We start from the raw sequence: 27821 nt of genomic DNA, 5'->3' as shown, positions 1-27821 counted from the left end.
CAGTTAATGGGCCGTCTCTCTCTTTGTACTTGGACATAGGGAAGTGACTGTGGAATGAGGCTTTTGTGGGAAGAAAGGTGTTGTGGTAGGCGACACTGTCCTCAGTAAAACAAAACCTGTCTGAACACACTTCTCTGTGGATTTGGTTGCACAAGTTTCAAATTTCGACTTGGAAAATCCTCTTCTGCTCTCTTCTTGCTTGGCCATGATCCTGCTGCTTGTGGCAGGAGCCCCAAACTGCATGTGGGCACAAGAGAGAGAGCAGACCCTGGATCTGGTGTTCAGGAGATGGAACAGCCCACTGCAGTTCCCCTGGGTGCAGGTGCTGGGGCCCAAATGCTGGGCTCTTCTCATTAACTGTTTTATCCTTTTGCATCTTGTTATTCCAGGCATCTTCTGGGGACCATCATCCGTAACAACTCATGTTTAGGGAAGATTTTAGGCCATGTGTCTGGAGAGCTTAACTGCAAACTGTGGGACACTGGAATGAAAACATTTGTACTTTTATTTGCTCAATGCTGCAAAAGTGCTGCTGATGCTGCCTGCGGGAAAGAGAATGACCACAGTAAATGCTTCCTTTTGTGTTGCTGTAGCTTTGTGTAAGCACAGATCTCAGAATGTTCCTTAACTCTGCAGGGAGGGCTAAGGCACAAACCATCCTCCTATGAGCCTTTACAGCTGTTTCTTGTGAAGATTTCTCCCCCGACCCTACATGTCTCTCCACCACAGTGGCACTGCTGTGCATAACAGCAGTGAAATGTTTTACTGGGAGAGGCTCAGCTTCTCCCTTAGCACTGGGGGTCTGTGCTGTAGGTTTCTTTCAGGAACACTTACACAGAAGCTCAGGAAGAACCACAGATCCACAATATTAGAAAATATCCCAGTTTATTGCAGCATCTCAGTTCTGAGAGTTTTACAAAACAATGTATTTACAGGTAAGGAAGGGACTAAGCTGGAGTGTGCTTTGCTGGGGCAGGAACAGACTACAGAGGAAAAAGGAAGATCAGCACATTCACAAGTCACATTTTTCTTTACAGAAGTCAGATAGATGTAAGGCTGGTGTGCACAGCTGACTGATGTTGTCCTTGTGGGGAGCACTCCGGGAAGAATTCAGTGCAGCCCTTGTGCTCTTCACAGTGATTCCAGGCACCTGGGGCTCAGCAGAAGCTGCATCAGCTGAGCTCAGTGAGATGTTAAGGCACAATGCAGTGATGCCAATGGCTCTGGATCTCCACATGTGCCAGCAGCTCTGCCTGTGGCTTCCCTCACAGTGAGTGATAGTGTTTGAGCCCTGCCCATGGCTTTCTCTGGGATGAGTGATGGCTTTGAACTCTGCCCATGGCTTCCCTTGGGATGAGTGGTGGTGTTTCAGTCCAACATCTCTCTTTCAGGCCCCCAGTCCTGGACTTGGTCATGCCAGAAGCAGAGCTGGACAGAGGATAGAAGGAGGAGATCACAGTGTGGGACAAAGGACGGATCCCAAAGGGAATCCCCCTGAAACTATGGTAAGACCTTCCTTTACCCCCACCATGGCTGAACACCAGAGAAAGGGTATGGATGGCTGTTTGAAAACAAATGCACGACTTAGAATATATGCTGAAACCTTGTTTTTGAACTTGTCCAATAAAGTTTGCCTCTAAACACAAACTGTCTTTTTTTAAATTCGATTTTTTTAAAGTTTATTGCTATATGTAATCTTGAATGATGGCTCATTCCAATTATTCATGGCAACTGCACTAGTTTACCCTCCCCAAGGGAAACTTCTCCAAACATGGATTTCTCAGACTAAGGGCTAAACCAAACCATCAGCTCTGGTTGCACATGGAGTCCCAGGCGCTCGCAGCGAGGTAGAGGGAGGGTTCAAGTTCACAGTAGAGGCTGTGCATGGCTGGCACTGCCAAGTGTCTTCAGCCAGCACTGCCCAAGAGGTCTCCAGGCAGGGATCCATCCCTAGAGGCCTGTGTGCTCCTGGATCCAGTCTCGCAGGCTTGTGAGCCGGCTGTACACCCCAGGTTTGTTCCTCTGGGCACAGCCATCGCCCCAGCTCACCACGCCAGCCAGGAACATCCGACTACTGGGCTCCACACTGACCAGGGGCCCCCCAGAGTCTCCCTGCACAGAACCACACAGGAGCATAAGCACCAACCTCATAGATCACTCTCATGCACAGTGTTAAAGTCAATCACAGAAACTGAGAAAGAAATAATCAATCAGTAAATCCCTAAGTCAGCTGTCATTACAATTTTTTGGCCATTCCCTGTAACAACTATTTAAGCATGGCAATAAAAGACACAGTGCCAGAACAAAGAGCTATAAAATACCAGTCAAGCAGCCTGGCTCAACCAAGACTCTGCTAAGACTCTGAATAATAGCCAAAAGTTGGAATAAGGCTGTATCTTCTGTCTGCTGAGATGGAGTCTAAATCCTTTGGTTTTGGGCTGTAGTTTTTGAGTTGTAAGTCATGCATCAACACAACTTGCTGCTGGTTCCCATTGTAATCTGTTCATTGTCTGAATCCAGAATTCCCACAGATTTGTTTTACGTTAAAAATGTAAATATAAGTGGAAGTACCAGAATGAGCAGGGCTGAATAAAGGCCTCTCTCCCTGCCTAATAACCAATAACCAACACTAAATCCAGGTGCTGCCTTACCTGGCAGGCATCCACACCACCGGTCAGGATTCCCACACACATCATGCGTGGTGTCAGCTGGTCTGTCAGGAGCTGGTTACACACAGTCTGGTTGATGAGCCGGATCTCTGCCTTCTGCAGGATAGAGGCTCCTGTGCCTGCCAAGATGGAGGAGCATCTTAAGTAAAAATATACATTTTTAAGCAGCTTCCCGTTTTTTCCCCTCAAGAAACACAGAAATCATAGACGTGTAGAATCCCAGAATGGTTTGAATTTGAACAGAACTAAAGCCTGTCTTGTTCCACCCCCTGCCACAGGTAGGGACACTTTCCACTAGACCAGGCTGCTCCAAGCCCTGTCCAACATGGCCTTAAATGCTTCCAGGGATGTGGCAGCCATAGCTTCTCCTAGGAGCCTGTTTAAAATACATCAATGCAGCACAAAATCACATGCCAGTGCTCACCTCCTTCTGCAGTTGCTCCCCATCCAGTCACCCACAGGTCCTTGCCCACAGGGAAGTTGTGGGTGGCATCGGGAAGGCAAATGGGCTGGACGACGGCTGTGAAGGTGACAGGGCTCTGCAGCTCCAGCACAGCGATGTCGTAGTCATAGGTGTAGTCATTGAAGAAGGGGTGGGAGATGATACGCTTGATTTTGCGGGTTTGCACATTGGGGCTGCTGCGGTCACCTTGGTCAGTCAGCCCCAGGTAGGCTGTCCACAAGCTGGGATCTGAGTACCTGCATGGGGGCCATGAAACACAGGGTGAGACCTCATCTTGGAGACAGCACCACTCACTACCTTAAACAGTTTCCTTGAGGAATGCCTCTCAGCGTCAGTGTTGAAATATTGTGGTTTTGGTCACCACAATATAAGAATAATATTAAACTATTAGAGAGCTTCCAAAGAAGGGCAATGAAGATGGTGAAGGGCCTTGAGGGGAAGCCGTTTAAGGAGCAGCTGAGAGCACTTGGTCTGTTTAGCCTGGAGAAGAGGAGACTGAGGGGAGACATCATTGCAGTTACAACTTTCTTGTGAGGGAGAGAAGAGGGGCAGACTCTGATATCTGTTCTGTGGGCCCACTGACAGGACCAGAGGGAATAGCCTGAAATTGTGTCGGTGGGGTTTAAGTTGGGTATCAGGAAAAGGTTCTCTTCCCCAGAGGGTTATCAGGTACTGGAACAGAATCCCCAGGGCAATGGCCACAGCCTCAAGCCTGACCGAGCTCAAGAAGTATTTGGATGATACTGTTGAGCACATGGTGTGACTCTTGGGGATGGTGCTGTGCAGGGACAGGAGCTGGACTTGGTGATCCTTGAAGGTTTCTTCCAACTCAGTTTATTCTGTGATTCTGTGAAATACCTAGAAGCACAGGGACGTGAGGCCGGTACCTGATGCCTTGCAATGGCAGGAAGCAGTGTGCTGCCGACACCAGCCAGCTTGCTGACACCAGCGAGGCCCCACAGATGTGGCCCTGGCCCTTGACGTGCAGGCTGACCTGCCACGGCCACTCTCCCACGTCCGAGTTCTGCCCACCAACAATCCGTGACTTCCTGACGTAGGAGCGGAGCCCACAGTCTAGGGCAGAGAAGGAGAAGGAGAAGGGGAGCTTGGTTTCTCCTGTTGCCATCCCACGCCTCCCCTCTTGTTCCTCCAGGGCATCTGACAGCACAAATACCCTGTTTACATATGTCAGGAAGAGCTGATGTTCTCTGCACAGATGCTAAATTAGCTACAACATTTACTGGCCAACTCTGTAAAGGGGAGATAAGCCCCTGTATTACCCATCTAAGCCTTCCTGAATAACGCAGACAGCCCACAGGCCACTAAAGAACGTGGCTTGGTTATTTCCAGATCAAGTTCCTGCACAGAAACACACAGGGGCTCTCTCTGCCACACTGGGGTGTTTCTCTGAGAGACCCAGCCCAGAATCCCATGTCTCCCCTATTCCTCAGGCACTCACTGCAGTTGTCCTCATCAGAGTGGTCCTCACAGTCCTGCTCCCCATCACACTCGGGGTTCTGTTTGCTGATGCAGTGTCCACTGCGGCACTTGTATGTGTACTCCTTGCAGGGGACTGTGGTCTGGCCTGCTGCAGGCAGGATGGAGGCACAGGGGTTAGCCCCAGTTCTGGGGAGGTCACATCAAGTTCACCTCTTCTGCCCAACCCCAGGGCATTTACACCTCATGCAAACACACACATGAGGGTGCCCAGCCCCAAGGAATTCCATCAGAGGCTGTGTTTGCTGTCAGTCACCCCGCAGCGCAGCCGACCCTCACCTGTGCTGCAGCTGCCCTCATCGCTCCCGTCCCCACAGTCGTCCTTGCCATCACATTTCTGTGTGCTGGGGATACACTTCCCGTTGTCGCACTTGAAGCTGTCATCTGAACAGCCTGGGGACAGAGAGCAGCTCCTGAGGGCTGGGCATGAAACCTGCAGCACCTCAGCATACGGCTGTGCCCAGCTCCCCTCCCCACGTAAAGCCTCTGCAGTTCCAAAATACTGTGTCTCCAATCTCTTCTCCAAACTGCAGACCATCACTCAGTTATCCAGCCCTTTCTATTCCTATACCTTGCTCATCCTTCTTTCCTCTAAGCTCTCATTCACCTGTATCAGGTGAGCACTCATCATGCCTGGGTTTTTTTGCCTGCTCATTTTCAGCACAGCACTTCTCTCCATCCCACGAGCCTCCATCACCCTCATTGCACCCTGTGTGCCTGCGTGAGCCCTCAGTCCTTTGTGTCTGCAGGATGAGTCACTCACTGCACTGTAGCTCATCGCTGTTGTCGCCGCAGTCATTCACGTTGTCACAGACCCAGAACCTGGGCTTGCACCACCCGTTCCGGCACCTGAACTGCTGCTCGGTACAGGCTAGAAGAGCAGAGTAAGAATCACAGGATCATTTAGGTTGGAAAAGACCTCCAAGACCATCAAGTCCTACCTGAGACAAATCACCACCTTGTCAACCAGACCAGAGCACTGAGTACCATGTCCAGTCATTCCCTGGACACCTCCAGGGATGGTGACTCCCCTGGGAAGGCTGTTCCAATGCTAGAAATTAGAGGAGATGCCTGCAAAGGCACCTGTGGAGTCACCAGCAACCCAGCCACCATGGCAGCTCTCCCAGTGGGTGTGCAAGCACTTGGGAACCACAGCAACCAGCTCGGGACCGTGCACGTGAACATAAATACATTACACACTCAGTACATCACAGTATTCCACTTTTCTGGAGAACAAAGCCATTTGGAGCTGTTATATCTGAGGCAGTGGAGGCTGAAGCTGACATCACAACAGCAGGACAGCCAGAGGCAATACTGAAGCAAAGTAATTGCTGCAAGCAGTGGGAAAGCACCTGAGAAACCTGGATTATGGACCAGCAGCATATTCTTCCCCAGAAAACTGCCCCTCCCAAAGCAGGGCACCCCGTCCTCTCTAATAAACTGCAGACTCTGGACTAACATTAACTATAGGACAGCTCTGCTAATCCAAGAGGAAAACCTGTTGCACAAAGAAGCAACTCCCATGTGTCCCAGGAATTTTCCAGATGATCTCTGCAAAGCCTGCCCAGTTGGGTAATGAAATGAGTCCCTCCACACCACTCAGCTCAACAAAACCACAACCAGCAGGATTACACAGAAAAACACACTCCCAGCTGGGAAGAACTGGAAAGAGAGGGCAATGACACTGGGACAGGGCTGGACTAGCAGGAGCCCACAGCTCTTATGCTGAGAAGGGATCCCAAATTCTGCACCGAGTCTCACTCCAGCCTGGAAGAAGGCAGCAGTGCTGGTTCCAGCCAGCACTGAGTCACATTACGCAGAACAAGCCTAACCACCCCAGGGCAACATGGCCTTTCCCATGCTGTGCCAAAGAGAAGCCAAGGCTGGACTTACTGCAGGACCTCTCATCACTGCCGTCCACACAGTCCAGCCACCCATCACAGCGCATGCTCCTGTCGATGCAGCGGCCAGTATTGCAAGTGAACTTGCCAGGGCAGGCTGAGAGGGAGAAAGGGACAAAATCATACATGAGCCCTCTTGGTGTCCCCTGTACATCCCTTCTGCAGAGTTTCCTATACCTGCTTATAGCAGAACACAACAGGAAGACTAGGAGGTTTTCAGGAAAGCAAGGCATGCTGCTATCCCCCTGGAAAAGGCTGTTTCCCAGTTTATAGGGCAGTGTAAACACAGAGGAGGGACAGCTCCACATCTCAGGGAAATTACTTTCCCCACCCCAGCCCCAGGGTTTCAACTCACGGTCACTGGAGTCGTAGGACAGGAACTCCGCAGAGAAACCTGTGTCTGTGTAGGACTGGTCCGAGTGGAACCGGAGCTCGATTTTGTTGGTGGTACTGGCCACCACAAACTGGGAGCGCTCCCCACAGTACCTGCAGGGAGAGAGCAAAGAGGAATCAAAGGGCTGGAGGTCAGCATCAAGAAAACCTCCTTCTATCCCCGATCTCCCTCCACACCCAGGGAACTGAGTGGGCAGCAGAGCAGGGAGCAGGTCTGATCCCAGCACAGACTGCTGGGCCTCAGGATCCAAATTCTGCTGCTGCTGGCAGAAGGTTTGGGCCAGTTGTAAACACCAGCTTGTGACTTTAGGAATGACTGGGAACAAGTTCTTCCACATCCCTGCCTGCCCCATGATGTGTCTGATCCCAGATACACTGGACTCCTGCAGGATCCCATCTCACCATGGGCAGGTAGGATCATGTACATGAACAGCACTGCAGAGGCAGGTGCTGACTTTGAAACCTTCTCTGTGAGACACGGTCAGCTCCCTTGTCCAAAACATTGTGAAACAAGATTGATCACCTGCCTGTGAGATACTGTTTTCTGGCTGACCCAGCTTATATCAGGCTGGGGAATGTATCTGGAAATGCATCACAGGATATGTGTGCCCTGAGAATGGAGAGCTGCTTGTTCAAGCAAACCCACCCCAGATGTTCCTGTCTTCCCACACATGAGCTGTGTGCTGTGACGCTCCAGAGCATCTGGGGGCAGTTCAGCTGCAGCACACCACAGAACCTAGTATGGGGCTCCCCAGTCATCATGAGGCAGTCCTGGGCACCCTCCTGCCTCCTCCCAGCCCTGACAGCACAAGCACACTTGTTCCCACAGCAGATTAAGGAAAGCACGAGGTTTTGTGTAACTAAATGAAGCCACTCCATGGGTTCAGCCACCCAGCACCCACCTTGTGCCGTTGATCTGCACATAGTCTTTGGTGCAAGAGCTGACTGGGATCCCAGGCTCCAGCACAAAGAACATGTTGAAACGCACCTTCACATTCTTTGTAGAGGGAACCTGCAAAAGGAAGCGCAGTCAGTGGGATGTTGCTTTCTCGAGCAAGGAAAAAGGAATAGTTTCACAGGAAGAGGGTTGTGCTTGGGGGAGGACAGAAGATAACTAAAAAGGGAAAGTCAGTTTTCCAGCAGGAAAAGAAACAGCTTCATAAAAGTCACTGAGTCACCCTGGCTCCAGAATCCCCAGCGAAACAGGCATACAGAGGGGTGGAAGCCAGATCTTTGGTCAACAGCCAGTAACTGGCCTGTCCCAAAGCCCACACTCTCATCCTTCTTGTGTGAAAGTTACAGGATTTTTCATGGGCTTCTTTGGAGTTCAGGCCTCTTGCAACCTCTTCAGTCTTTGCCCCCAGCTCCTAAAGGCTCCCTCAGTCATGCCAGACTTGGAGCCTCTGGGCCCCAGCTACTGTGAGCTCCATTGCACCATTTCCTGTATGACTAGGGTCATTTGACAGACTTGTTAAGGGAAAGAGAGGGCCCATCTCACCTCAATGTTCCAGACACAGTCCATGTCTGGGGGGTAGTGTGCTGGGTAATAGGGAGTTGTGAAGGTGCCACTGTCTCCCTTCAGGGTCTCACCGCAGGCTAAAAACAAGCAGGAAGGTAATAATAAATTAGAGATTTAGATGTGGTTTTTCCAAGCCTCAGCTGGCTGTCATTGGAGGCAGCGGCAACAGTCTCTAATGGTTAAGTCACTCTCTGGAGAGAAACAGCTCTGCTCCAAGGCTTGAGAGAACCCAGGAGATCAGTTAGGTGCTTCTATCAATCTGCATGTCTAATCCAACATAATTCTCATTTTTGCCTCTTTGGGGGACATCCTTACCACAGTCAAGAACACCATAGACAAGGCAAGCGCCAAGAGGTGACCTGTTTCCAGATGCTCCACCCCTCAAAACATCCATTACAAACTGACCACAGCCATAGCCACCTCCCTGTTCAGCTGTCCATGGCAGGGAGACATAGGAAAACAGGCCAAGGCCTCTGCTCACCTTTCATCTTTGGGAGCTGGAAGAACTCAGCCTTAAAGCCAGGGAATCGTCCCTCCTTGTTGGTAACCAATGTGACTAGCATGACGTTCTGGGAGGACAGGAAGGTCAGGTTGTAGGATGGGGCATAATTCCCACAAAGCCTAGGAAGCAAAGGACAGAATTTGTAAGGCACAGCTGCACAGGGAGCCTCAAGCAGCACAGCTCAGCTCTGAGCAGGGGCAGGACATCTCAGGATCACCCTGGACTTAGTGCCATACAGCAACACCCACCTAACCAAGGCGTGGGGCTCCACAGGGCTCAGAGAGTTGTACACCTTGATGTAGTCACTGTCATCTCTGCATGGCTCCAGCTCCAAGGTCTTGAAGGTGAGACTGATGCTGGAACTGGCATCTGCCCTCAATGCCCAGTAGCAGAGGGCATTGTTGGGGTATGGGCTGTTGGGGAAGCCCGGCGTGGTGAAACTGGTGACCTCCCCTTCCTTGGCGTGAAGGGAGAACATGCAGCTGTCTGCCCAGAGAGTAGGGAACAGTTAACAAGGCAAAGAAGCCTTGCCCTGCCTTTCCCTGGGATGCAGAGAATAATTCCTGCAGGCTATCCCAAGGCAGATGGCTCTTCCTGGGTAACAGCAAGGCCTGTGCCACAGTCTGTCCAACCCCAAACCAGCTCCAAGAAGCACACTGGGATCTGCCTTGCATGCAGAACACCTCTCTCCATACCCTTCCCCATCCTGCAAGAGAAACACCACCCTAAAGAGACCACTGAGATGGAAGAAGCACTGTACTTACTGTCCCGGGCAGAGTGAGCTATGCTGGGGTCCACAGCTGCAGGAGAAAACAAAGCTGACATCACCCTTTGGGCTACGAGAAATCCCTGGGCACAAAGCTGAGGTTGTTCCTCAGACTATCATTGATCTGGCCTCACTTGTGGAATCTCTCCCTGCAACCTGGGAGGAGAGGCTGCTCCTTCCTGGCCTCTAGGAGCTGAGGGAGCAAACTCCCTCTGCAAAGGGAGAACTCATCCTTGTCCCTCTTCCCTGGGCTCAGAGGAGAACACAGAGCATTTCAGCAAAGGGGAGCAGGTCCGTGCAGCCCCCTTTAGGCTGCACATCCCACTAAGCTGTGCTGTGACATCCAGGTCCTTACACCACTCTCAGGGCTGGCTTTCTCATGAGAAGGCTGTGACCAGCACAGAGAAATATCCCACCTGATCCCACAAAGAGGCCCAGGGACAGTGGAACCAATACTCACGGAAAGCAATGACTGACTCCACCTTCAGCATGGGGTTTCTCAAGCGGGGGTTCCACCTCTGCACCAGGCTTTGCTTGTCAGCCATTGCCCTGTCCAGCCTCTCTTCCCGGTATTTGGGCACAAGGAATTCTGACCAGTAGTAGGCAATGACACTGCCTTCACTGTGGAAAAGGTAATTGTGTGATGAGGGCAAGGACAGACATGGGAGGATTCCAATACCTCTAGAAGAAGGGGCCAGACTACTAAATTAGCCAGTTTTGGAGCCTGGCCACATGGAAGGGAGAGTTTCAATGACAAGTTAAGCAAACAGCAAAGGCCCCTGCCAGCCTGAGGAGTCTCTCTCAATGCTGCCAGGCACCACCCCTTGATTTTTCCCAAGACATCTGGCAGAAAACAAAATGCATTTTCAGGTCACTTTTTACTGCTCACCCTTTCCTGTGTCACTCAGGGTGACTACTGAGGTACTTCCAACCCAGTATCCTGGGAAGGAGGGTAAATGGCTGGTGTGATATCCTGGCACCCTAGATGGGGCTCAGGCAGTACCTAACTCACCTGAAGGCAGTGATTACTGTCTCTTTGTGGTAAGGACCAATATCAGCATGATTCTTGTAGATCTCCTCCACCTGAAAGGGTTAACAAAGGGTGTTTAAGCATGTCTAGAAGTGAAGAAAAGGGAAAGGCTAAAGACAGACAGAGCTTCAAGCCTGCAAAGGAAAACCAGGGCACATACCTGGCATCCCTGTGTGCAGCAATCTGCAGAGCCAAAGAAAGAAAGAAGGAGAGCTGAGAGCCCCAGAAGAGTCCAGAGCTGCCCATCACAGCCTGTTCTGACCCAGCTCACCCACTCTTCCCTGGGGGAAGTGAATCCCCAAGTCTGAGGGAAGAAGCAAGACCAGCCACAGCTTCAGCTCTTTTACACATCCGTTTGCCTCAGTTCCTGGTCCTGATTCATCCAGTGATTCTGGGACGTGCCCTGGCAGCTCCTATGGCACTGGGAGATGCCATGGCACTGGGCTGGAGCTGGGATGTCAAGATCCGGCTCCAAAGAAGGTCCTGCTCGCAGCCAGTGTGACACAGCAAGCAGGGGAAGCTCCAAGGAATCTTACATGGTATACCCCCATGGCCACAGGGTAAGAGGAAAATTCCTTGCTTGCAGAAGGAGGGAGGCAAGAAACCTCTTACCGTGCTCTTCACCTTCTTGGCCAGCATACTAAACTCTGGAGAGCTGGAGTTCTCATAGGCATCCAGGAATTCCCAGTTCAGAACCCGCAAGTGGCCATTGAAAACCTTCTGGACAGGTGTGTTCCTATCTGGAAGAGAACAGCTCAGGGTCAGGAAGGGTAGTCAGAGCTAGGACGGGTGTCACAGCAGATCCCCAGTGACAGCAAATGGGGCAGGGAGGTGGAAATGGGGTCACCAGAGCTTGAGAGGGCATGTGTGAGCAACACCAGGTAACAAAGCTTTTCCATGTGGATGGATACGTTCCCAGGGTGTTACCTTACATGTCATCACCCATCAGATGTCACACTCACATTTGAAGTGCCAAAACAGGAGGCCAGTGGTGAGGGAGACAAGCAGAACAACAACGATCAGGACAGTGACGACCACCTGCCGCCTTGGGCCGCGCTTCTCCATCTTCTTGGAGTTCATGGCAGGGAGGAACTCCACCCCTTCATCCAGGTTGTTCATATCCTGGGAGAGGAGGAAAGGCAGGACAGTGGGAAAGCTGTTCTCAAAGCCTGGCTTGGGGAGGTCCAGCCACAGAGCAGCCTGAAGCAGGTTTGGGGACAAGGAATGCAGCAGCACTGTGTGCAAACCTCACTGTCAGCAGCTCCACAGCCATGGCAGGACAAACCCTGAAGGCTTCCTCTTTTTTCTTCATACACCTAATTCCTTTTTGTGCCTAATATAAGGTCACAAGCTCAAGCAAACTCAGGGGCAAGTCCACATACCCTCCTGTGACCATGGCAGGTCACAAGCCCACAAGCTCCAAAATCTGCCTCAGCAGATGAAACTGCAGAGAAAAATTCACCCCCACTAAGTGCTCGCTGTGTGCAGGTGTGTCACCTAGTGCTCATGGGGCACAGCATGCTATAAATAGCATTTCTCTAAAAGAAGAAATCAAGCTGCTTCCTTCCTTTACATTTTTACAGCTGTCATGCCTCCTGAGCCACCAGCACTCCTGTGTTTCTGCTTGGAATCTCTCATCCAGCACAAATACTTGTTAAAAGAAATAAACCAAAAAACTAAGATGGACACACAAAACATCCCCACAACCCATGAGCAGCCATGCTTCTGGGACAAGACGCGTAAGAGAGGAACGAGGAATGACACAGCTCTTGCTGTCATCACAATGGGCTGGGTGAGGAAGTGGAAAATGTGCTGAAGCATCAAGCTCTACAGTATCAGCTCTAAAACCTGAGCTCTGTATCAGCTGTAAAACCATTGGTATCCCAATGTTTTTACTTTCTCACATCTTCTGTCCTGTTCCTCCATCCTTGCCTTGCTTGTGTATCTGTACCTCTCACCGGTGGGGGGGTGGTTGGACAGCTGCAGACCCAGATGTTTTCTGAGGATCCCACACAGCATCCTTGGTACTGCTGTACATCATGAGGGCCTGGATCTGCACCTACCATGGCACCTCCTCTCCTCCCAGCACTGGCAGTGGTGTGGCCAAAGCTCACCACATCTGCTTCTGATCTGTGCCTCCCTTGGTCAGGAAGGGCTCTGCACATGCTGCAAAGGCCCAGAACAGGAAGATCCCTCATCCTTCTGCTCACCACCTTCCCATTTTCTCCTTCGCAGGCATTCAGTGGCTTCCTGGGCTCTGGAACCTCAGCATGGACACCATGGCACAAAGTGCTGACTCACACAAATCCGTGGCATTTCCACGTGCCCTGTGCTCCAGGAGGGTGATGCTGTCTCCACAAACACAGGATCAGACTCTGCCTGTCCTCTCTCAGCCCAGGGCTCACACAAACCTAATCCAACAGCTTGGGTTAATGTGATGCAAATGTCACAAGCCCCTAAATTCAGTAAAAATATGGACAAGGGGGATATAGCTTGATAGAACACAAGGGAATGGCTTCGAAATGAAAGGATAGCAGGGTTAGACAGGATACTGGAAAGAAATTCTTCCCTCTGAGGGTGGTGAGGCCTTGGCACAGGTTGCCCAGAGAAGCTGTGGCTGCCCCTGGATCCCTGGCAGTGTCCAAGGTCAGGTTGGACAGGGCCTGGAGCAGCCTGGTCTAGTGGAAGGCGTCCCTGTCCATGACAGGGATTGGGGCTGGATGGACTTCAAGGTCCCTTCCAATCAAAAACACTCTGGGATTCTAAGAAAAACAACTAGCAAAGGGGATCCTGCAAACAGAGTGATCTCTGAGCCTGCTGTACAGACACAAGGAAAAAGCCATCTTCACTGCATTTCCTCACTGAACTTCCAGTACTTCATCTTATCTTTCCTCAGCCTTGCCTGGCAGGAAAGCCCAGCTTCCACTTGAACCATTCCCCCACTTCTTTTGCCCTTTTCTTCACCCAATGCCTGTGCTCTTCTCCCACCCTCCACACCACACTGCAGTCTCTCCTCCTTGAGGTATTTGCCCAGGGCCCTTCACAACAGAAAGAGAAGTGGCAGGCACCTTACTCCGAGTTTTTGTCAAGGACTCTAAGTTTAATCCTCTGCAAACACCAGAAGACCACCAAGACCAGAGCAACCCACCGGTTTTCATACCACCTGCTCTCAGAATCTTTCCAGTTTATCATTTGGCAGTTCAGGGAAGAAGCCTTCATTCATTTTTGAGTTTTAATGTCTACGGCTAGACAGAATGAACTGTTTCCATCCCCAAAATTCACCCACCTCCAAAATAAACAGACCTAGCAGGGCTGCAAAGGACAATCCCATAGGGAATGCTCTGAATTTTGTTTAACTTCTGATCATACAGGAAAAGATTGAAGATACGACCCAAGGAAACTCTGAAACAGATGACACACAAAATAAAGCTTAAATACATAGAGACATTCTAAATCAAGAAATTCTTCAAAGTCAAGACTACCTGGATTTTGACACACCGTCTTCTAAACTGGCTCCTACCATTTTTCCAGTAATGAAATAAACCCCCCAAAATCTGGTAAAGAGAAGAAACTGGCCACAAAACTTGCAAACACATCCTCTCTCTCTCCAGAGGGCTGCTCACAATGCTGAGCCTTCTCAGGACTTTCGAGACATTGCTGTTGTTGGCAGGAAGCAAAGTATTTAATTCTTCATTAACATCTTCAGGAGCCTATGGCAAAAAGACATTCTCAGGTTCTTAAATGATCTATCAGTTTCCCCAGACTTCCTGCAGCCAGCGAGGAAGAACTGCAAACAAAACCAATTTTCCATAAGAAAACTCTGCAGCTCCAGGGACCTTCAGCCCTCTGCAGAATTCATACACTTCCGTTTCACCAAACTGTCAGAAAAAAATAAGAGTCAGCAGCAAGCAGGAGCTCCGGCTGTACAACACTGCACAACAACGTGGCTGATGCATTGTAACCATCCCCTTTAAGCTAAAGATTGTGTCCTTGCAGAGTGAAAAGTCTCCCAGGGAGAAAATCATTGCTGTGATTAAATTAGAAGGCCAACAGAGCTCCCCTCTGCCTCCAGCACACACAGGCACATGTACTGCTCCTGGGAGCAAATTAGGCAGGAAAACTCAACATCTGCTCTTTCTTTAGGCAATTTCTCTGCCTTCCTTGGGGGGAAAAAAAAAAGCATGAAAAATGTTAAACCTGTGAGAGTTTACAGCAAGCCTTTGTCAGTTTGTTCTTGCTCCAAAGCTGAGCCAGCAGCAACACAGAAGAACTGACAGGTGTGCAGGGACTTCTAGGGACTTCTGAGAAGGTTACTTTTGTTTTTCCTCCAGTACAAGGTGCACAAGCAGCCACTGACACTGCTACTTGCCAGAAGTTATCCTGTGACTACAAGCAGACAGGAGGCATGATCCAAAGAGGTTTCCCTCCCTCCTCACCCTCTGTGTTATATTCCAGCTCTCATTCTCTCCCATTCCCATACGTTATGGATGCCATTATGTTCCTCAGCCAACACAGACACTTGTGTGAAGAGCCCTCACCCATCACAGCCTGGGTGAGCAACAGCCATTCCTGCAAACTCTTCCCAATACCCAGTGAAGAATCTGAAGCCATCCCCAAGCACTGCTGGAATGATCAACCAGGCCATGCAGAAGGTCTCAGATGAGGCCTTGTGTCCTGAACTCTAAGAGGCTGAAACCTCCCTGCCCACACTCTGCACAAAACCCACCCATCTGACCTGGGGACCAGACTAGCCTGTGCCCCACAAGTGCAGCTCAGCCTCTGCCCCTCTCACTCCCTGTGCTCCACATCTCCTTTGTGCCCAACACTTGTGAGGAAAAACATCCTGCCACCATCCTCTAAGCTAGATGGAAATCAGACAAAATCACATGCAAGACAGGCTCAAAGATCACAGTTAAATCAAGAAAAAGACAACTGCTATGTTAATCTCCTTCAGTTGATGGCTGCTGCACATTTCCCTCGCATGCTCTGAAGAGTGGCAACTGTAAACTAGAGAGGAGCTGAACAGGTACTGGTCTCACCTTGTCCATGGTTCCTCCAGAAACCGTCTCTAGCCCCAAGTGACTCAAGGTGCGCCTGTCTCACCCTTCTCAAGGAAACTGCTCCAATAAACATTATTAACAGAAAACCTCCCTTGATATTCTCTCTGCCTTAGTCACTGCTGCAGTTACTTCCTCCTGCATCTCCTCACTCATTCCTTGCCAGTATGGCCAGGCTCCCCACACAGGGAGTGTGACCCACTGGTCACAGCATCAGCTGTGGCAGCAAAACCAATGCGGGGAAAAGTTCAGACAGGCACTGCCCCAGTTCTCTCATGCCTCAGTCTCCCCTGGAGTACCAATTCCATAAAGAAACTTGGAAAAGAAGTGCACATAGATGAATTTATAGAGCGCTTGGAGGGTTCCTGCTCCTCTGCACAGAGTCTGAGCTCAGTCCTGGGGAGAGCAGACCTCCTGTTCCTCCTTCTCTAAGCCACACAATGTATTTTTAGACAGTGACTGTGCTCTGTCCAACTGGACAAACCAGATGCAGAAGTGACTAATTCTGTCAGCAGGAAATGCAGCTCACACAAGGGGGTGGCAGGAATCAGCTCTGCACTGGAGATCTTATGGGAAAGCAGAGAGATTCTCCTGCAGTGGGGGATCATGGAAAGGCTGGGATATGCCATGGAATACAGCTCTCCAGCATGATGTGTGCAAAGCAGGGGTCCCACTGGAATCAGCATCCTCCATAGAGGGCAGTTTCTGCCTTTTTGGCACTCCCAGATGGTGTTGTGTTCCAGGCACCAAACACCTTACTGTTCCCCTCTCCTCCAAAACAGCTGCTCCATCTGTTCCCTCAGTGCCTACATCTATTTACAGGACTCTGACCCACAGAAGGACTGGGCTCCCGGCCATTAGTTTCACCTATCCTTTATGAACACTGGGTAATTTGTTCATCCAGCACCAGACACAAGATTTATCTACTTGCTTTGACTTTCCCAACTCCAGACTCTGCTGGTCTGCCACAGGACTGCTCAGGGCCAAAGCTGCCCAGATCATACAAGGTAAGAGTAGGTGTGCAACCAAATAAAATCTCACAGCAAAAAATATCACTGTCTGACACCAATGTACACAACCAAGAAAAGGAACCCATAAAATGCCAGGCTGGAGGAGGCATAGGGATATCAGAGATGAAGCAGTCATTGGACTGCATGGCTAGACTCTTGAGGATAATTACAACTTGCAGATCCTAGCCTGTGTATCCAAGAGGCAATTCCCACCTCCCCTTTTTTAGCCACACCTGCCTCGGGTGGTGTTCAATAAAAACTAAAACAAATACCACATGATAAATGAGAGGAATGAAACTCATCGACTGGCCCACAGTCTCAGAACATAGCCAGCAAGCCAGTTCAGAGCTCAGGAAACCAACAGGGTGAGCCTGTGTGGCAAAAAGAGCCAGAAAAATTGTATTTTCAAAAGCTGAGAATTCTTGGATCACGATGAAAGCTCACACCAGCTTTGGGTGCTGGTAGGAGGGAAAACAGCCTGTTACCCATCAGAAGAAGTAAAACAAATGTGAACAGCATGTGCAACTCACTTCACCCAAATAGCTCAAGTACAGCTACACCATCCTTAAATCAACTCCTGCACTAACTCTTGCTGCAAACCCAAACAACTCCTCTGGAAAAAGATCTGATAAGAATCATCTTCTCACTTCTCTTCTTACTCTTGATAAGAAATATATGAAAACAGCACACACGGGAAGCAAAGTTTATGTAAGGCGTATTTGTGCTCTGCTGCCCCACCACAGGCAGCAAAGCACTGAAGAAACTTTGCCAGTGCATTATTTTTCGTCTTCAGTTCTGTGTTAAGGGCAATGAAGCTATAAAATTATGACATCAAAACTAAAAAGGGAATATGGGGCAAGAGCTCAAGGACAGAGTCCTCCAGACTGTGCATCTTCCAGGTGCAAAGGGCAGGTGCAATAGTAAAAGATACAGGTCACACACACCTATTTCACATATCAAGTTTGAGCTTAACCCTCTACAGCAGATTGTCTTGTGACCACCCTGAGTCATAGTAGAAAACAAATTCCTTTAGGTTTATTTTAGAAGAAACGAATGTTAATGTTTGCAGAGACAGCACAGGCTTGGCTTGCTGTCCCATCCAGGCTGATCTGTCCTGCATCATAGCAGCTCAGAAAAAGCTACCACACTTCTGTGTGTCTGTGGTAGTAGAGAATTTTACACTTAAATCTTAACAACTCTTGCGGAGAAGCTGGGAATAAAGGTACTCTACAGCCCTGATCTGTGTACCTATGGGCCATGAAATTCCTCCTTACAACACACTGATGTCCCAAGAGCAGCAGAGAAACATGCCACAGATGCAAACAGCTCATTTAAATCACTTGTATGTCTTTCCTAGTACAGACAAAACTGTCTGAAAAACAGAATTGCCTCCAGCAGCTTAACCAAAACAGCTGAGCCCCAGACCTCAACCTTCACAATCCTTGTGACACTCAACTCATTCCTGCAGTTCTAAGGTGGATCAGGATCACAAGTCTCCAATGTTTGAGGCCAACAGCAAGGAAAACACGAGCACCTTTTACCAGGAAAGTCTCTGTCTGCCAAACCCATCCCTGCTGGCTACTCCCTCCCCATCCCAGCCCATGGCCCGGATATTGCAGGGCATACTACTTCCCGGTCTGTCGCCAGTGGCCTTTGGATGGAAATTATACATTCTACCCCGGGCAAGGGGAGAACCTTTGCCCTGATACCTTCCTCACAGCCAGGCCCTCAAAACACTCTCGCTGCTCCCTCAAGGGTTTTACAGAGCGATCTTTCGTTTGCTGACTAAAGGTCTGGCCTCAGCCCTTTTCTCATTGTGTCTTCCTTATCCCTGTTTGCTTTTAGCACCAACAGCAGTCAAACTGGCCCAAGCAGCAGCTCACCTGCCAGCCACTACCCCAAGGAAACACTCTGCACCTTTCCAAGGAAGAGCAGCAGCTTCTCCTCAGCCCAAGAACTACTGCAGCTCCTTTACCAGCACAGGAGGAGACACAAGATGTTGCAAAACCACTAATTTCCTCCACTCGTGTTTATAAGGGGCCAAGTCTAACAACACTCCATGGGTGACAAAATCCTTGGGTTGTTTCCTGTCAGGAGAGTAGGTACTGTCTTCAAGGAAGCTGCTCTGGATCAGATCAGTCTCTCTTGAACTGACACAGGGGGAAAATTGATCCAGAACCAGGGAAGGGATGCTAGAGCCCTCGGTCTGGCATAAAGACAAATCAGAGCACAAAGCTACCTTCTTCCAGGCAGGGAAGATTGTGTCCCACAGGTGTCACCCCAGCCTGGCCAGGGACAAGGAGCTTGAGCTGAACTGCTTCAGAGAAAGCACCTCCTTCCCACTCCCAGTCATGGCACACACCGGACAGTGGGACTGGAGGCAAGGGAAAATTTCTTGCTGCAGGCCAGCTTTTTGATCAGTGCCACAACCAGCAGCTCCTATGCTGCTGTGAGATAATAACTACTAAAGCCAGGCCTTGGAGACAGACACCACACAGCCAGCAGGTAGGGTGGGAAATGCTGCTGTCCTGCTTTAACCCAAAACCCTGTTTGGAACAGCTCTGTGGCACAAAACAGGCTCTGGAGGTACAACCCAAACTCAGCCATCCGTGCCCGACCCTCAGCCAGGACGATCTACACAAGAAGCTCACTCAGACTCAGGTCTCAGAATGCAATGATAACACAGCGGTTAATTAGTGAAGCCCCACAGCCCTTGGTTAAAACTGGCCTTTACAATGCTTGAACAGGTTTAGTTGGCTCTGTTGCTAAACAACCCAGAGCTAGGCTCTGCACATAGCTCACTAGCATGGAGTTTACCTTTACTCACAACCCCACTGCCCTCAGCTTAAGCTGAAACCAAAACCCCTGAAGCAACGGCAGCACCAACACTGACGAGATCCAAAGCCAGCACAGACAGGTGATCTCCACTTCCCTAAAGCTGTTTTTTTTTTCTGCTCTGCTGAGCTCAGCAACGACCCCCAAACAGGTTCTCCTGACCTCACCCAAGGGTGAGCTGGAATCCCCCCTTCCTGAGGGATCCAGAGCAGTCCTGAACCCACCAGGCTCGAAGGAACCAGAGCGAGCAGAGGACGGCGCAGCTCAGCCAAAGGCTGGCAGTGGTTCTGGGAGCTCCTGGCGCCCAGGTGTGCTCTCACCTGCAGCTGGGTGCTGTACCGCACGCCAGCACCGTTGGCCGGGGGGCCTCGCTCCATGGCAAGGGCAGTGCCGCGCGGCTCAGGCCGCCATGGCGCGGTGGCTCCGGCTTCGGCACGGTGCCCAGCTCCTCCTCCCTGTGCTCCTGGCAGGTGTGAGCAGCCGGAAACACCCCGCAGGTGCTGTGCCACTCCTGCCTCTCCTCTCTACAGAAATAAGGGAAAACATCGTGCCCAAAAAGCTGTGCCCAAAAGCCCCGCATCAGCTCTGCATCATCCAAGAGATCCTTCGACCACAAGCTTTGCTTTAGCAAACGAAACCAGAAAAATCTTGTCTTCTACCAAGAGAAGCTGCCCTGTAATCGGTAGGAGGGCTGGCTGGTATGCAGAGATGCACAGTTCCTAAAAAAAGGCTTTGTGTATCCAGGGTCCCATCCCTCCTCAGGTGACAACAATATCGTGCTATGAAACCCCACTGCAAAGAGGGCACTCTCAGCACGAACAGATAGTTTACCCCAGGGACAAGCCTCATGCTCCCAAAAAAAATTTGGTACACTCAGAAGCAAAATATTCCCTTTCCTCAGCCTGAAATCTGCCCTCAGCAAGGCTACATCACTGCAGGAATGAGCTTTCTCTTGGCTAACAGAGACCGGATACAAAGTGAACAACACAGCAATGCTGCAGAAACTGCATGTGCACCCAAATGTGGCACTCAGGGAATGCTCACACAGCAACAGACCCTGGGGCCTGTGTGGTTTAATATTAAACAGAGAGGGAAAGGAGGAACTGAGGTTCTGAGAACATTCTAATGCAGGTTTATAGGAATTTGTAACACTGAAAGCTGCATTCAGTCTTACTTCACCATTTACCCCCTCTTGAAAAGATGATTCATACACACACTCTAATATTTACGTTTCTCACATTCAAGAGCAAGTCAGGATTAAAACAGCTGGATCAAACTCACTTTTTCATGTAAAAGTTCTTCCTTTCTCCATCTTACATGTCATAGTCCATATGAATACGCGATGTGCCCATCAAAACTTGAACTGGCCACCCCTGTGCTGAGACAAACCTTTTTACACCAATTGCATCCAGCCCTGAAACTGATTTTTTTTAATACTTGGAACACTTAAATCGCCCAGAACTCTTGTTCTGGTACAATAACAGTTGCTGATCACACACAGAAACTCCCTTGCTGAGTCTCCTTTGTTTCCCCTTGCTCTACATTGTCTCCTGGGGAGCAGAAGTTTTGCAGGTTTTTTGCAGGTATTTTTAGGGGGGGAAAAATAGAGATGGAGTGAGGTCTCTGAGCCTGCTGTGGTGTAGAAACATATAAACCACCGCCTCCTCTGTAGTCTCAGCAGCTGCCAGAATTCCACCCACCGCGGAACACGGCACAGGAGGCAGCATCCCCGAATTTAAGGTATTCCTCTTGAAAAGGTGCCGTGTTAGTCAGGCTGCTGATGTCAGGAGCTCTCAGCGCTCCCGCTGATGCCCAGCCCTGCCCAGCGCTGTTTTTACAGCCACTCCCTTACCTGCCTGGCTGCAGCCTGTCTTAACACCCCCATGAAACAGCATATTTTGGGTACAAACCAGCTGTTCCCAGCTGAACCACTGCTCCTGTATTCTACACATTCTTCCTGTTTGGCGCATCCACTGATCTCCTCCAGGCTGATACCAGGCAAACACCCGTGCTCAGGGATGTGGATGATGTGGGCAAAATGTGAAGATGCACAATCCCTGGTTCGACACGAAGCTGTGAATGCTCACTGTTTCCAGCCATTCAAGCCACTGACATTTTACGAACTAATTCATGAGCCCTCTTTGAACAAGGGGACACAATCACCGTGGGGAAAACCAGCAAGCAATACAAGTATTATATAGCTGGGAGATGGCTGGTTCGAGGCCTCAATACCAGGATTCCAGTTTCTCTGTTGCTGGAGCACAGGGATTTCCTTCATGGCAGTGCTGCAGCCATTACCGAGTCACCGTGGTGGGAGCAGGTCCCCTCCTGGGCAGTGTACAGCCCCAAAACATACAACAACAATTCCCAACCTGTCAGCCACGTGCTTTTTTTGGTGAGAGACTTCCCCGTCTGACTGAAAGATACTGAGCCCAGCCGCGGCACGGTGAAAACGCAATAAAGCATGAAGTTCAAGGCACTCACCCGCACGCAATGGCAGCAGTCAGCCGCAAAGCCTCTGCTTGCTCCCGCTGGAACCAGTTTATCCAATAAAAGCTGTCACCACCTCCTCCTCGCGTTGTCTCAGTGTAGCCACAACAGCATCTTGAGAGCAGAGCCGAGGTTTGGGAGGAAGGCGAGCCCTGAAATCTGAGAACCAAGTCCGGCTTGGTCAGAATCCGTGCGAGTTGCAAGAGCTACATCGCCCTGAGCTCGAACCCCAGACAAGGATCAGCTGCAGGACAGCAAACACTGTCGGGGCAGGCAGGATCCTTCTGTACCAGCTCCCAGCCCTAGGAGTGCCATGCACGTGAAAGAAGGCAAGAGCTGCTTACATAAGGAATGAAGGCCGGCTGCCTGCGGGGGAAGAGTCTTCTGGTGAAGGCAGTTGCTAGGAATTCTAGCAAAGGAGCACCATCCATCCACACCAGCGACGGGCCGGATTCAATCAGGGACAAAGGCTTTTCCTTCCCGTAGTATGGCCCAAGGATTGTGCTCTTAGCTCGACTCCGGAATTCAGATTTCAGCGACAATGCCCTCCCACCCAGATTCCTGCCAGGCAACCCCGAAACCACCCCATCTCAAAGCTCAATCCGGTCCGGCAACTTTCAAAGCATTACAAAAGACTGGGAGAGAGATAAAACTCACAGGGTGTCCTGTTACTTTGCATTCCAAAGAGTAAATAAAAGGCTGATTCAGTGGGAGGAGAGGAAAACGTCATCCAGCAGCGCCGTGCTTTCCAGCTGAACAGGCAGCCCCCAAAGCAAAGGCTGGGTACAGCTGGGGATGGGCACAGTCACCCTGGGCTGATCCAGCCTCTCCATCTGCAATGCAAGGGAATAATTACTGACTGTGGAGAATAGGAGCTGGAAAAGTGTAGTGAGTTGCCCTCAATTGGCCACATGCTGCTTTGGGGCAGAACAGGGAGGTGGCACTCCCCTTCCCAAAGCTGTTCAAGGATTATTGTGTCATTTGGATGGGAACTTCCCCTTTGATCTCAAATGCTTCTCTCACGAGCTCGGGAATAAGAGCTCTGCTGCCAAAACATGATTTTGGCAGAGATCAGAAGTAGCTTTGCCCTCCTGAGATCGTGAAAGCTTGCCAGAACTAAGGAGTCCAGTGCTCTGCTCCATCCCAGGGATGACATGGGCATAAGGGCAGCCTCCAACAACCCAGACAGCTCCTAGAATCGCTTCCAAAATCCAGGAGGGTCATTTCCCGTGCCTCTGCTTCTGGTGCCAGCCACCTGTCAGTCATGGGGCTCCCAAAGGAATATAAAGCACTAGGAAACACTAGAATGTACCCTTGTTGCCAGGACTGTAAAGACAGCCAGGTCTCCTCGAGCTCTTCAACGGCTCGTGAAAGCAGAGAACCTCTTTTGTGAGCTCTGAATCAGCAGCAGCAGTGTTTGCGAGCCATTTACTCTTGTAAATGCAAGAGTGGACAGGCCTGACCGCCTGGTTTCTGGCACCCTGTATTTTGAAACCACTGGTCACGCCCAAGGCTCCAAGTCAGGTAAAGTTTGTCTTCTAACGAGCTGCAAATGTGTAAACTGAGGCCTTGACTTAGCTGAAAGGAGAGAGATGCAGACAATGCGCTGCAATTGCCCATTTATTTTTGGTTTATTACAAACAGGCAGAGCTGCCTGAGCTTACCTGCCTTGCCTCCTTATTTTCCACAAGTTCAGACTTTGTGTTGGTGTTTACAACTAAAGACAAGGCATGCAGCTTGAAGTTTTCACTAACTCCCCTTGTTTCCCTCACTTTGTTGGTGTACAGGACCAGGGATGTTGGAACATAGGGAGGGTTTATGATGTTTCATGGTCCATCTCCTGTTGTCTAAATTTTAGACAACGAACTGCCTGATGTTCCAGCTGTCCCAGGGTACTGGACACTGCATATGGTGTTGATGTGACCACCTAAAGCAGGAAAACAGGTTGAGAGTTCTCCCCCAGATCTTAGGCTGGTAGAGGTGAGAATCAATCCGTGCTCTCCTGGATGGCACTAGAACTCCCTGCTGGTTGGATCATGCCTGCAGATCTGCTCTAGTCCATCTTCCACCCCAAAAGCAGCATATCTGTGTATAATACTTGCCTGGAAACTCCTCTCCTCTCATAACTATCTATTCTAGCATTAAGGTGTCTTTTGAGTTTTTGTAATATCCAAACTACATCCCTCTCACTGCATGAAAAGCTGGTGAACTGAGCAATTCCCTGAAGTTCAAATATTTGTTGCTGCCTCCCAAGGGCTGTAGGACAGCCCTTGGATTCTTTCCACCAGATGGCAGGGAAATGTTGGGAAACCTGCCTCACCTTGCAACCCATCTCAACTCCAGAGAGAAGAAAGCAATTCCCTTGTGGAATCTATGAACTGGGGCCACTTTTCCCACCCACTTGTTGCTCTCTGTGATGCTTGACTTAGAGCATAAAAAAGCAGGAAAAAGTTAACCAGGGATTAAATCCAGTCCTAATGCAAACTGTGCAATTCGTGACAAAATGTTAAAATTCAGGTGCATAGACAGTCAGTGGAAGTTTCCTTCCCACTGGAAGGACTGCCTGGGTTTGCTAAGTGAGCAGAAAACCGTGCCCTTTCACTCTCCCCACATCTCTTTGACTCACCTCAACACAAGCTGAAAAATAAGAATACAACAAATCCTATCAACCAGCCTAATTCAGCTTTGTAATTGTAATTACAAAGGACTCATCCCTCTGACTGGGGGCTCTCCTGGTCACAACTGCATGAAAACAGACTAAACTTTCCTGTCGCCCTTCAAAGGAACAGGGTGCTAATTTTCTGCCAAGGAAGTACTTAGGGCTTTTTGGGAAATACTCAGCTTTGCACATTAACACGTTCCCTCCTCCCAGCTGTCCTAGCAGAGGTCGGAACAACAGCCCAGCTAAGTTTAGTATTTTTGGTAAAGTACAGAGGCTGCATATGACACTGCAATTATAAAAGTGACAGGACAGATAACAGCCTTGTGCAACAGCACCAGCACCTTCACACCTTCACAGCCATTTCAGGGGCCATCCTACTTCCAGCTGAGAGTTGGAAGCCACTCTCAGTACAGGAGCACTGACAGACCCGAAAGCTCAGCTTACCAAGTTATTGATTGTCATTAAGGTACTTAGGACATTCCTAGCCAGTGAAACAGAACTTACTTCCTTACACAAACAAAGAGAGTGTAAAGGGAGGTCGGTCATTCACAAAGCCGCAGTGACTAGAGGGCTTGTGACTGTCTCATACCCATAATTTCACTGTATAACTGAGTACACGAGAATAATTCTCACCACAGGCCGACTTACAAGTACTTTGCTTAAGCAGTTTTAAAGCCCTCAGTGCAAATTCCTTTTTTTTTTTTTAAGTAATCATGCATATTTTTATATATATAGAAGCATAATTTTGCATGTCTTGTAAATACCAAGCAGCCATTGCTTCCCCAAGCACAAAGCGAAAAATCTTCTGTTTTCTGTTTCCATCAATTGCTTCAGAATGACAAATAGAAACATTAAAGCCACTTACCAAGCTCCAAACAATGCCAGCACCTTGCAGGTCCCTGTTAACTCGTCAAGCAGTGTCACCATGCAGGGAGAACACCATGACCTCCAGCAGGTTTGCTCTTCTATTTTCCAGGCTCTGATGGCCTTGCTGTGGGTCAGCATAGCCACTTACTGATGCTCCTCCGGGATTTGGTTGGCACCTTCTCTAAGTGCCATTGCAAAACCACCTGGTTCTGGAGCTCTGAAGGACCAGCATGTTTCTGCTTCAAGGATCTTGGATTTGGCAGGTGACTTATTCTGCTCCAGGTGCAAACTGGAGGACAGTGAGAAAAAGTAATGTTAGGAGATATTGGTGCAAGGCTCACCAAATTGGTTTGGTGAACACTTCCAGACATAAAGATACAAATTGCTTCTTAAAATACTGACTTCTGATTGAGTTTCAGTTTCCAAGCCTCAATGCAGGATGCCGTGTACAAGATTCATCCAGGCCCAAATGAACTAATCCACATTGAATGGGTCACTTGACATAACCTGTGTCATCCCTAAATGAAATCATCAATAGCTCAAATTTGCACTACTCATGCAGAATTTATTTAATAGCCCACAAGACCAAATGGCTCTATCCAGAGGGTGATTCGCCGTACAGGAACGAAGGTCCAATGACTTGAGGGAGGTCAAATGAATTATCCTTCTGGAGGGATCAGCAGCTGCAAATGCATGCAGTCTTTGGCTTAGAAATTCAGATTTATTTATTGAGAAATTCAAAGCACGTGAATGATGATTCCAGCCACCTCTGGATCTATACGCATCTGGTCTATCCACATAACTAGGGTCCAATAAATCTCAGATTGAGATAAATCAGTTGCAAAGGGGCAAAGTACAGGATTAAACCCTTTTTCTATCAATGCATGTTTCCAGCATGGACCCAGCAGCAGGTTCTCCCTTCCCCACAGCTCTGCAACAAACTTCTGTGTTTAGTGTTTAGGCTATGAGGCAAAATCTGAATTCCAGACTGCCATCCTACAGGATGAAGAGCACCCAACCAGAAAGGTCCTGAGCACGGGCACCATGTACCCAAATTGTGGCAGGCACAAGAATTGGGTCTATTGTGAGGTGGTTCAAGTCTGCGATGTGACAAACAAGTAACAAGGTTTTTGCATTTACTAAAAGCAATGCTAGGATTTTCAAGGGTATTAGGAAAAATAAGAGCAACTGTTAAAACATGTCTAATTAATTATTCTTTTGGAAGGAACACTTGAAGTTTTTGAACTCAAGATGAGTTCACAGGGTTATGAGGGTATCCTACTGAGGTATATAAATACAGATTTCCCCCACAACTTAAATAAAACAAAGCAGTTGTTAAAATAAAGGTTAGAAAGGTTTTAAATGGCCTGTGGCTGTTTGTGTAGCATGCTCAGTTTTTTTAAGCAGGTTTTACACAATATACTCCTTGGAAATAAACTCCTTGGTGGAAATAAACTCCTAATCCACAGCTTTTCGGAGATAAACAAGGCACTTTGATAACTAGAGGGCATCTCACTGTGACAAAACAGGCTGTACTTATTTTTTTAACTAGAAAAGGTAATGACAAAGATTAATCAGGCTGAATGCCCCTTTAGTTCCAGGCAGGACAGGTGGAAAATGAGTAATGTCAGTATAAATAATTTCTCTAGGCCCTCTTCCCCTGCATGCTGCCCTTGCAGCTCTTACCGCAGGACTCATCCAGAACAGTTTTCAGGCTGCAGAGCGAGGATGTGGCAGCATACACCACCTGGAACACAGTCTAGTTTATAGTTACCCTCCCCCAGTCTCAGCACAAAACCACTGCAGCCCTTCCCTGCCCTTCTGCCTCATGTGTAGAAGTTAAAAGTTACTTATTAAAAACAAGGGCTCTTGACTTGCAGTAGCTTAGGGGTTATTTTTCAACCAGAGTGGAGCAGCTCATCAGGCAGGTGGTAAGCTGAATCCTAACAGGCTGTACTTTGTTCTTGAACGCTAGGATAAACAATTCCTACCCAAGCCAGCGCAGAGCCATTCAAAATCAGAAGCCCATCCAGTGTCTGATGCTCTTTTCCCCAAAAACCAGACATCAACATAAAAGAGCAGGAACCTAAGAGAAGCAGCCAGGATGCAAAGGTTGCTCAAAAGTAGGACAGTGATCAACAGCAAGACACTTAAAACCAG

General features: G+C 49.3%; 1 protein-coding gene across 6 annotated transcripts; it reads right to left on the bottom strand.

Annotated features, from left to right (window-relative positions):
- Nucleotides 1-881: 881 nt before the first annotated feature.
- Nucleotides 882-27438, bottom strand: ST14 (ST14 transmembrane serine protease matriptase). Of its 6 annotated transcripts, XM_039722038.1 has the most exons (22): nt 27348-27438; nt 25660-25950; nt 22790-22965; nt 22127-22291; nt 11703-11862; nt 11353-11480; nt 10723-10793; nt 10171-10331; nt 9709-9744; nt 9193-9430; nt 8924-9063; nt 8422-8519; nt 7826-7935; nt 6886-7016; nt 6523-6627; nt 5393-5500; nt 4909-5022; nt 4592-4720; nt 4020-4206; nt 3094-3368; nt 2652-2788; nt 882-2112 (listed from the first exon to the last, which is right to left on the bottom strand). In XM_039722038.1, exons 5-22 carry the CDS (start codon nt 11857-11859, stop codon nt 1951-1953), a joined length of 2487 nt encoding a protein of 828 aa, XP_039577972.1. In that variant the 5' UTR covers nt 11860-11862; nt 22127-22291; nt 22790-22965; nt 25660-25950; nt 27348-27438; the 3' UTR covers nt 882-1950. The 6 variants fall into 6 exon arrangements, with proteins under 6 accessions (XP_039577972.1, XP_039577971.1, XP_039577969.1 ...); XM_039722037.1 differs by lacking the exons at nt 22790-22965; nt 25660-25950; nt 27348-27438 and adding an exon at nt 22477-22752; XM_039722035.1 differs by lacking the exons at nt 22127-22291; nt 22790-22965; nt 25660-25950; nt 27348-27438 and adding an exon at nt 19963-20084 and having other exon boundaries at nt 4592-4717.
- Nucleotides 27439-27821: the final 383 nt, after the last annotated feature.

Source organism: Passer montanus, unplaced genomic scaffold (genome assembly GCF_014805655.1).
Source record: "Passer montanus isolate IOZ18808 unplaced genomic scaffold, ASM1480565v1 scaffold47, whole genome shotgun sequence".
NCBI lineage: Eukaryota > Metazoa > Chordata > Aves > Passeriformes > Passeridae > Passer > Passer montanus.
Note: the sequence above shows the minus strand (reverse complement) of the source record. Positions and strands in the feature narration are given on the sequence as shown.

Bases quoted from the DNA above. Each gene is read 5' to 3' on its own strand.
- ST14 (XM_039722034.1), bottom strand. From the start codon at position 20,019: ATGGAGCGAGGCCCCCCGGCCAACGGTGCTGGCGTGCGGTACAGCACC. The intron at 3,369-4,019 runs GTACCGGCCTCA...GCCCCCATGCAG, and splicing joins CTGCCATTGCAAGGCATCAG to GTACTCAGATCCCAGCTTGT. The intron at 2,113-2,651 runs GTAAGGCAGCAC...GGTTCTGTGCAG, and splicing joins GTGGTGTGGATGCCTGCCAG to GGAGACTCTGGGGGGCCCCT.